The 10,784-nt window shown below is 44.8% G+C and overlaps 1 protein-coding gene across 1 annotated transcript in view; it reads left to right on the top strand.

Annotated features, from left to right (window-relative positions):
• Window positions 1–685: 685 nt before the first annotated feature.
• The window catches only part of ARMC9 (armadillo repeat containing 9), a 172,496-nt gene continuing 162,397 nt past the window's right edge, over window positions 686–10,784 (top strand). The window contains exons 1-3 of the mRNA XM_061148523.1: window positions 686–760; window positions 2,519–2,606; window positions 6,948–7,073. Coding sequence (XP_061004506.1) covers window positions 2,556–2,606; window positions 6,948–7,073 — 177 coding nt within the window. The 5' untranslated portion in view covers window positions 686–760; window positions 2,519–2,555. The remainder of the gene's footprint in view (window positions 761–2,518; window positions 2,607–6,947; window positions 7,074–10,784) is intronic.

Genomic DNA, 10,784 nt, shown 5'->3' with positions numbered 1-10,784 from the left:
TGCAAGGAGATCCAACCAGTCCATCCTAAAGGAAATCAGTCCTGAATATTCACCGGAGGAACTGATGCTAAAGCTGAAACTCCAATACTTTGGGCACCTGATACAAAGAACTGGCTTATTTGAACAGACCCCGATGCTGGGAAAGATTGAAGGCAGGAGGAGAATAGGACCACAGAAGATGAGATGGTTGGATGGCATCACCGACTCAATGGACACGAGTTTGGGTAAACTCCCGGAGTTGGCGATGGACAGGGAGGCCTGGCGTGCTGCAGTCCATGGGGTCGCAGAGTCGGACACGACAGAACAACTGAACTGAACTGAACTGAACTGACTGAACTGAAGGCGGCTCCTCTGAAATGGGAATAACGACGCCTATCTATTTCCACTCACACCACACTGCAATCTCTTGCCAGTTTACTTTCCAGCCTGATTGGGCTTATCCGCAGAGCCAGGCACAATATTTGTGGAAACGAACAAATGGGAAGTTGTGGAAAGGAGAACGGGTTACTTGGCTCTGCAGCGCGACATCCGCAGCCGTCACCGCTCCGCGAATCCCAACTTCACTTCCGACGCCTGTAAGCTTCGGAGCGTAGCCTCCCAGGCTCCGCCTTTCCTCCCAGGATGCTCCGCACAGGTTGCGTCCCGTGATTGGCTGCTCTGCTGCACGTGGTGCCAGACTGGCGGCGGTGGTTGCCGGGGCGACAGCTGGAGACGTGGAGGCCGGGCCAGGTAGGCGCGTGCGTCCGCTGCGGAGGAGCAGGTAAGTGCGTCCTCCCCGCCCCTACACGGCCGGGCGATCTCGGAGCCCGCTGTCCCCGGGGTGGGAGGGGTAGTGATGGGCCCGAGGGCCGCGGCTCTGCTGAGGAAGACCCCAGAGGAAGACCCCGATGCGCCAACTCAGCAGCCGCAGCCGGATGCCCTGACTTTTCGCTTGCTGTCCTGGACTTTTTCTCTAGCGCGGGCCTGAGGCGGCTGCCTGGACATCCCGAGGACCAGCCGCTTGCCACAAGTAGTCCCCGATCTTTGCTCTAGTGAGCCGGACAAAAGGGGGCCCCAGGTCGTCCAGTTGGGTAGTGGCGGCACGAGAAGTTGGCCTGGGGCTTTTAGATCCATCCCTTCCATTATCCATCAGCTAACCCCTCTCCCGAGGCACCTAGGTTAAGTCCAGATTTGTTCCAATCTAAGCAAAAACAGGATGCTTGCTATGCAAATTCCTCCTCCAGACAAATCCCATAGTCTTACCTTTTTTCAACTAGTTCGTTGCCCTCAATCCTTATCATATAGAAATTGTGAAGCTGCCACTGCAACCCTCAAAAGTGACTGAAGAAATTTTCTCTAGTTTTTGCGTAAAGTACAGCTGTGGTTCTCAAACTTGGAACGTGCATAAAAGTCATCGGGAGAGATTGTTTAAAGCAGTTTCTGGACATTATGTTCCGTAAGATCACAGTGATGCTAGGAATTTTCGTTTGCACAGGCATCCCAGGGGATTCTAATTCAGATGGTCCAGACTTTGGGGTAATACTGTGTAGCGGTTAATATCAGTGTGGATTTAAATGTCCACTTTATCACTTATTAGTTGAATTCTAGGGAACACCTCAAACTCCCTGGGCCTCAGTTGCCTCATCTGTAAAAGGAGAATATAAATCATATTCATCATTCAGGTTTATTGTGAAGATTAAATGTGAAGCATTTTGCACATTGCCTGGCGTATGATAAGTCCTCAGTAAGTGAGCCTATTATGATATAAAGGTGTACAGAAAATTCTGTACTTTTTAAGAATGTCAGAGTAATAGAACACCCAGCGATGGCTCATGTTCACTGAGAGATGATCACAACAGAATCTTATTCAGATGATGGTCATGAAGAACTTCTCTGACGAAGTGATGTTTATTAAGCACGGGAGTCAGCCAGGTGAAGAAAGAGAGGGGGAAAGTGTTGCAGGCAGAGAGAACAATATGCACAAAGGCCCTGAGATAGGAAGAAGCTTGATTCCCGCCTTCTAAGCAACCTCACATACTTACCTGTTCTTACAGGCAACTTTGGGGGCCATTATTCTGCTCACTACAGCTGCCTTTTTTAAAAAAAGAATTATTACTTACTCATGTATTTTTGGTTCTGCTGGGTCCTCATTGCCGTGCAGGCTTTTCTCTGGTCGAGGTAAGCAGGGGCTACTCTTTGTTGTGGAGCTCAGGCCTCTCATTATGGCGACTTCTCTTGTTGCACAGTCTCTGGGCACGTGGGCCTCAGCAGTTGCTGCACTCTTAGTAGTTAGTTGTAAGGCTTAGTAGATGTGGCCTCTGGAGTCCAGGGTGCATGGGCTTCAGCAGTTGTGGCTCATGGGCTTAGTTGTTCCATGGGCCATGTGGAATCTTCCCAGACTAGAGATGGAACCCATGTCCCCTGTATTGGCAGGTGGATTCTTATCCATTGTACCACCAGGGAAGTCCCCTACAGCTCTCTTTTGTTAATTCACAGATGATTGAAATGAAAGCCTTTGTTTTATGTTTTTGCCTTGCAGAGATTTTTGCTGTGAGAATTAACGGTATCTGTTCAATATGGTAGACATTCTGGCTCATGAATCAGAATTACTTGGACTGGTGAAAGAGGTATGTTTCACAAAACACAGGTCACAGAGAAAGAGATCTTGAAAACTTGTGAAGCTTGTATTTTACAGTGCAACAAATTCTATAATGCCTTGTAATGTTTATATCATTATATTACAGCTGTCTGTTTTCCATTTTATAATTATCAGTGTGTTCATAATCAGCTGAAATCTTAAAGTTGCTTTTTAGAATTCCTTCAAAGACAGTTATAAAAGCAACACATGCTCGTGGTAAAAGATTCAAACAGCATAGAAGTGTAAACAGTGAATTCTCTTGCTCTGCTCCTGTAGTGACCACTGTTAATGGTTTAGTACATTATGTTTCCAGACTTTTTCTTTTGAGTATTCAAAATATATTTGCGTGACTCTAGTTTCTTTTACAAAATGTAATGATACCATACACATTGTTCTGTAGGTTGCCTTTTTTAAAAATTTATTTATTTTTAATTGATTAATAATTGCTTTACAATATTGGTTTGATTTCTGTCATGCATCAATGTGAATTAACCATAGGTGTCCCCTCCCTCTTAAATTTCCCTCCCTGTAGCTTGCCTTTTATCCGCCAACAGTCATACAGGATAAACATCTTCCTGTGATCTGCCTCATACTTCTGAATGCTGTAGAATATTTCATTGAGTGGCAATGTCATTATCTAGTTAACTTGTTGCCTATTGATGGACATTTATGTGCCCTACATTGAAAGTTTTTGAAGGATAGGCCTAAGCCTTATGCTTTTTGGTATTCTCTACAGCTTTTAGCCTGCTTCCCAGGTGACTCTGCAGTCAAGATTCTGCTTGCCAAGCAGGAGATGTGGGTTCGATCCCTGGGTCTGGAAGGCCCCCTCGAAAAGGAAATGACAGCCTACTCCAGTATTCTTGCCTGGGAAATCCCATGGACAGAGGAGCCTGGTGGGCTACAGTCCATGAAGTAACAAAGAATCAGACACCATTTAGCACCTAAACAACAATAGCTACTTTTATCAGGGGTCTGGCATAGAGTTGATGCTAAAGAAATGGTTGCAGCCATTTTGGTGTGTGACTGAAGTGTCCATTAGGCATTTAGTCCCACATGAGAGACATGGCTGTGGAGCAGGAATGAGGCATCCACCCTAGGGATGCAGCTTTGAAATTTGGTGTGATCATGAATAAACTTTCAAAGGCGTCACAGCAGAGGGTGGTGGACAGGGCCTGGGAAAATAGCCACAGTTAGAGGAGGTGGAAACAGAAAGGTGTGACTGACACAAACTGAGGAGACGGGCAGAGAAGTGGGGAGCAGCAGTAGAAGCAGTCTGTGTCACCAACATAAAGCTGTGTGTGTGTGCATGTGTGTGCGCGTGCACGTGCGTGTGTGTGTGTGTGCGTGTGCACTCAGTCCTGTCTGACTCTTTGCCATCCCATGGACTGTAGCCTACCAGGCTCTTCTGTCCATGACGTTTAAAGATGAAGGGTGATCCTTAGTGCCTTACTTGAAGATCACAGATGGTGTTGCCCAGATTTAATGATTTACCTTTCTTCTTAGGGACAGGCATTATTTCTAATCCCTGTTGCAGGTAACAAATTCCCAGTGACCTACTAGACCCAAAGCCATCAAGCCTTCTGCCAATCACTTTTGCTTTTTTCAGGCTGCTGCACATATTCTTTTCTTTTTTCTTTTTTTCATTTTATTTTCTATTAATAATTATAATGAATCATACAACTCACATTTTCTTTCTAAAAGCACATCTATTTTATGTAAATGAACATTTTCTTCTCTGATCACAAGATGGGGGAATAGAAGGATATATGCTCATCTTCTCCTGTGAGAAACTAACCACTGAACAGCCATCAACAGGAGAATGTTGGATCCCACCAAAAAAAGATACCCAACGTCCAAGGACAAAGGAGAAGCCCTAACAAGATGGTAGGAGGGGCAAAATCACATTTAGAATCAAACTCCTTACCCACCAGAGCCATCTGAAGGGCTGAAACAAAACAAAACCTTTATACAGTCAGCAAAAACAAGACCAGGGGCTGACCGTGGCTCAGATCATGAACTCCTTATTGCAAAATTCAGACTTAAATTGAAGAAAGTAGGAAAAACCACTATACCATTCAGGTATGACCTAAATCAAATTCCTTATGATTATACAGTGGAAACAACAAATAGATTCAAGGGATTAGATCTAACAGACAGAGTGCCTGAAGAACCATGGATGGAGGTTTGTGACATTCTACAGGAGGTGGTAATCAAAACCATCCCCAAGAAGAAGAAATGCAAAAAGGCAAAATGGTTGTCTGAGAAGGCTTTACAAATAGCTGAGAAAAGAAGAGAAGTAAAAGGCAAAGGAGAAAAGGAAAGATATACCCATCTGAATGCAGAGTTTCAAAGAATAGCAAGGAAAGATAAGAAAGCCTTCCCTAAGTGATCAATGCAAAGAAATAGAGGAAAACAATAGAATGGGAAAGACCGGAGATCTCGTTAAGAAAATTAGAGATACCAAGGGAACATTTCATGCATAGATGGGCACAATAAAGGACAGAAATAGTATGGAACTAACAGAAGCAGGAGATATTAAGAAGAGGTGACAAGAATACACAGAAGAATTATACAAAAAAAATCTTCATGACTCAGATAACTACGATGGCGTGAACACTCACCTAGAGCCAGACATCCTGGAGTGTGAAGTCAAGTGGGCTTTAGGAAGCATCACTACGAACAAAGCTAGTGGAAATGATGAAATTCCAGTTGAGCTATTCCACATCCTAAAAGATGATGCTGTTAAAGTGCTACACTCAATATGCCAGCAAATTTGGAAAACTCAGCAGTGGCCACAGGACTGGAAAAGGTCAGTTTTCATTTCAATCCCAAAGAAAGGCAATGCCAAAGAATGTTCCACACAGTTGCACTCATCTCACATGCTAGCAAAGTAATGCTCAAAATCCTTCAAGCTAGTCTTCAACAATACGTGAATCAAGAACTTCCAGATGTTGAAGCTGGATTTAGAAAAGGCAGAGGAACCAGAGATCAAATTGCCAACATCCATTGTATCATAGAAAAAACAGGAGAATTCCAGAACATTTACTTCTGCTTCACTGACTACACTAAAGCCTTTGCCTGTGTGGATCACAACAAACTGGAAAATTCTGAAAGAGATGGGAATACCAGACCACCTTACCTGCCTCTTGAGAAATCTGTATGCAGGTCAAGAAGCAACAATTAGAACCAGACATGGAACAATGGACTGGTTCCAAATTGGGAAAGGAGTATGCCAAGGCTATATATTGTCATCCTGCTTATTTAACTTATATGCAGAGTACATCATGAGAAATGCCAGGCTGGATGAAGAGCAAGCTGGGATCAAGATTGCTGGGAGAAATATCAATAACCTCAGATATGCAGATGACACCACACTTATGGTGGAAAGCGAAGATGAATTGAAGAGCCTCTTGATAGAAGTGAAAGAGGAGAGTGAAAAAACTGGTTCAAAAAACTAAGATCATGGCATCTGGTCCCATCACTTCATGGCAAATAGATGGGGAAACAATGGAAACAGTGAGACTTCATTTTCTTGGGCTCCAAGATCACTGCAGATGGTGCCTGCAGCCATGAAAGTAAAAGACTCTTGCTCCTTGTAAGAAAAACTATGTCAAACCTAGACAGCATATTAAAAAGCAGAGACATTACTTTACCAACAAAGGTTTGTCTAGTCAAAGCAGTGGTTTTTCCAGTAGTCATGTATGGATGTGAGAGTTGGACCGTAAAGAAAGCTGAGCACCAAAGAATTGATGCTTCTGAACTGTGTTGTTGGAGAAGACTTTTGAGAGTCCCTTAGACTGCAAGGAGATCAAGCCAGTCAATCTTGAGGAAACCAGTCCTGAATATTCATTGGAGGGACTGGTGCTGAAGCTGAAGCTCCAATACTTTGACCACCTGATGTGAAGAACTGACTCATTGGTTAATGACCCTGATGCTGGGAAAATTGAATGCAGGAGGAGAAGGGGACGACAGAGGATGAGATGGTTGGATGGCATCACCGACTCAATGGACATGGGTTTGAGCAAGCTCTGGGAGTTGCTGATGGACAGGGAGGCCTGGCCTGCTGTAGTCCATGGGGTCGCAAAGAGTCGGACACAATTGAGTGACTGAACTGAACTGAAATGAACATTTTCTATAATACTGTCTTTCTAGGCCTTTAGTATGTATATCAATAAGTAAATTTCTGATCCCACATTACTTCTCCAAAGATGACAATTAATTAATCCCATTATATATTTGTGATAATATTGAGCTGATACAATTACATCAAAGACAGTCACTTTGTTGATAAATGTATGCTCACTTACGCTCTTTTTTTTTTTTTTTACAGTATTTAGATTTTGCTGAATTTGAAGACACCTTGAAAACATTTTTGAGAGAATGTAAAATAAAAGGAAAACCATTGTCTAAATCTACATGTGGCTCTTTAAGGGACCCCAAATCATTGAAATTCCAGGTAACATTTTACTTTTTTGATTTTCATATATAATCAAGATGCTCCCAACTTCTAAAATATGTCACCATTAGAGAATGTTGGAATCATTTCTGGGGACCTGGGCAGAGCGGCTCGTTAGACTGTGCTGATATTTATGGATAAATGAGTGATATCATCTTCAAATCTCTGGAGAGATTTCACATCCTTCCTTGACTGACCATGAAAATAAATGGCAACACAAGGTTTTTCCATACATATTTCTTGGTAGGAAGAAGAAGAAACCATGCAATGCTTAGAAAGAGAGTCAAATGTGATCCCCACCCTGAGGAAGTTTAGGTTATTAAATCTAAGTACTGGGGACACTATGGTGAACAAAATAAAACAAAATATCAGCCCTCAGGGTGCTTGCCATCTAGTTTGGGGAGGTCGAAGAGGGCAAGAGCCATATACAGGGCAGCATCCTGTCAAAGGCAGGCCTGGGTGGCTGGGAGCCCCTGGCGGTGGGCTGCAGAGGGCAGATATCACATGGTCCTCAACTCTCAGAATCAGAAAGGACCTTGAAAGTCCTCATTTCAAGGACTTCCCTGGTGGTCCAGTGCTTAAAACTCTGTGCTCCCAATACAAGGAGCACGGGTTCGATCCTTGGTCAGGGAGCTAAGATTCCACGTGTGCTGCCAAAAACAAAAAGTCCTCATTCCAGTCATTTGATTCTGTGTCCAGTTCAAAACATTCTAGGTAAGGGATTGGCTCACCTCGAGTACGACCCGTGACAAGAGAACATACCCTTTCCTGAGGCAGCTTATTTCGGCTTTGCCTGATAATATTTTTATTTTTTGGAATTAACAAATTTTATTCTAACTCTCTTGTTCATTTTCCTAAACACTACATGGAGTGAGGCTAAGTCAGTGTTAAACAGATCAGAATTTCTAATGGTAACCCATAAAACATGATTTGATTATTTTAATAAATTTGTTTCAGTATACATACTTCCAAGAAAAATCGGAGACTTGGTTTGAGAGTCCCACCGAGTTGCTGAAGGTCAGGCCACAGCCTGACTGCCCCATGACCTGGCTTGGGGTACCACTGAGCAGGGACACCGTTGAAGTGGCCGGGGAGTTGGAGTGGGGCTGTGCCCATGCCCAGCACCCCTCCAGGCCTTGGGCATCTGGGTGCCGAGCCCGCAGCACTTCAGACACAGGCTCCTCTCTCAGGCTGCACCGGGCAGCCTGAGGCTTCCTCCCAACCCCAGTGCAAACTTCAGAACAGAAAACGAGAATCTGGTCATCATTAGACATGCAAACAGAGGCTACTTAACTTGAAAGGTCTTGAAACTTTCTGCTTCTGAGAAGCCTGTCTTTTCTGCCCATTCAGTAAACAGCTGTGTCCCGCCTGTACAGATTTCCCAAACAAAAATACCTGGAGCGGTGGCTTAGCGATACTTGCTAAGCACCAGTGGCCCTCAATAGACAAAATTTCCTTAATTACAGTTCTGTAAGAACCTGTGTGTATGGGTGATTGTTGGTGGTGTGTAAATTTTCCGATCTTGGTAATTCTGGCTGCGATCACACTTTACATTCGAGAAGTTAATATTTTGTGACCCCTGTGAGTTATCACACTGGATTGTTCTATTTGTTGTCACTAAGCTGTGTCTGACTCCATGGACTGCAGTACACCAGCCTCCTCTGTCCTCCACTATCTCCTGGAGTGTGCTCAAATTCATGTCCATTGAGTCGGATTGTTTTATGTGTAGATATTATTTTAAATTCAGGGATCACTTTTTAAAATTAATTAATTTATTTTTATTTTTCTTGGAGGATAATGACTTTACAATATTGTGATGGTTTTTGCCATACATCATTATGAGTCGGCAATAGGCATACATGCGTCCCCTCCATCCTAAACCCTCCTCCCACCTCCCTCCGCACCCCATCCCTCCAGGTTGTCACGGAACACCAGCTTTGGATGCCCTACGCAGGGACCGTTTCCAGGTTCCGAATATGTTTCATAAACTTGGAGTATCATGGCACAGCAAAGGTGTGTGGTCCCATGTCTACAAATGCAGAGTCTAGAAAAAACTGTAGATGGGCCGTGTGAAGCGTAGGCACACTTTGCCAAACCATGTTAAGAAAACACTTGAAAAAAAAGAAAACACTTGACTCCAGGCTTTCAGATACACTCGAGAGTCTGTACACAGTCCCTGGACCTCGCGGGAGGGTCCTCCCCTGGGTGGTCCGCAGGGTTTGCTCAGAGCTTAGCGGACGTGAGCCTAGGGCAGGGCCAGGCCCCAGCAGCACGACCCTCTCACCGTCGTATTAAGAAGTGACAAGAACATGGGATCCTCTGACCAGGTCCCCCCAAAGAGGCTGGTTTTGAAGAGGTAGAATTTCACTGTGGGGCTTATTTTGAAAACTTCTGAGTTTCTTTCCAGTGTATGCCAATCTCTTCCCAAGTGAGGTAATATTCAGAGACCGTTGTTCTCGGTCACGTGACACAGAGAACATTTTTGTAGTGTTCACGTCGGAAGACTCCTTATCAGGGAATGTTTCTGACTTAAGGAGAACCAAACACGGCAACCCTGTTCTCTGTAGGTTTCTATCTTATGCTAAAAAGCTTGATTATAAACAAATAGAATGAAAGTGAAAGTGAAGTTGCTCTGTCGCGTCCGACTCTTTGTGACCCCATAGACTGTAGCCCACCAGGCTCCTCCGTCCATGGGATTCTCCAGGCAAGAGTACTGGAGTGGGTTGCCATTCCCTTCTCCAGAGGATCTTCCCGACCCAGGGATCGAACGCACGTCTCCCACATTGTAGGCAGACGCTTTACTGTCTCAAATAGAATATGTTACCTTAAAACAAATTTATAGAAAAAAATGTAAAACTTTTCAAAGCATAAAAGAACAGTGCCCCGGTAATTGTGTTAAGTAATGGTGGTGAAGGATGGGGGAACTGGAGAGTCTACAGAAAAATCTGAAAAAAAAATCAGAAAACTCTGAAAAAAGTTTCTGCAGTTGAGCCCAAAATGGAGGTCTGCGTATTGTGGGCATTTGATACAAAAAGGAAAACACTGCAGGAAACTCTCTTGATCCTGAAAGCAAGCATGTGTGCTAAGTCCTGTCCCACTCTTTGCGGCCCCATGGACTGAAACCTGCCAGGATCTTCTGTCCATGGGATTTCCCAGGCAAGAATACTGGAGTGGGTTGCCATTTCCTCCTCCAGGGGATCTTCCCGATCCAGGGATTGAACTGGCATCTCTTGCATCTCCTGCATTGGCAAGCAGATTCTTTTACCACTGAACCACCTTGCCTAAATCCGTAAAGTCACACAGCAGGTGTTGGTGGTAGGTCAGTTATCACTCCTCCTGTGAGACAGGTGATGTCTGACTGCCACCTCCTTTCTCCAGAGTTCTTTGTCTCAACCTCCGCGTGGTGAGTCGGGCCATGGGCTCTGCCCCACGTTGTCAGGCTGGTACAACCCCGAGGCTGGCCTGGAGCCGGGCCTGTGCTCCTCCTTCTGTCTCCAGCTCAGGCGTCCTTTTCCTGGACCTGGAGGCAGTCACTGTCTGGGGAGCTGGGCTCTGTGGTCACTTACCGCGCTGCCCTCTCCACCAGACACGCTTCTGGCAACAGCAGGCTCATGATGACGGTCAGTCTTACCTCCCAGGCCTGGGACTGACTGCTTCGCGTGGCTGAACTCTTGGCTGTATGCCACGTCTTGGCAGCTATGGTGTCAGCGA

Source organism: Dama dama, chromosome 8 (assembly GCF_033118175.1).
Source record: "Dama dama isolate Ldn47 chromosome 8, ASM3311817v1, whole genome shotgun sequence".
Classification (NCBI taxonomy): domain Eukaryota; kingdom Metazoa; phylum Chordata; class Mammalia; order Artiodactyla; family Cervidae; genus Dama; species Dama dama.
Note: the sequence above shows the minus strand (reverse complement) of the source record. Positions and strands in the feature narration are given on the sequence as shown.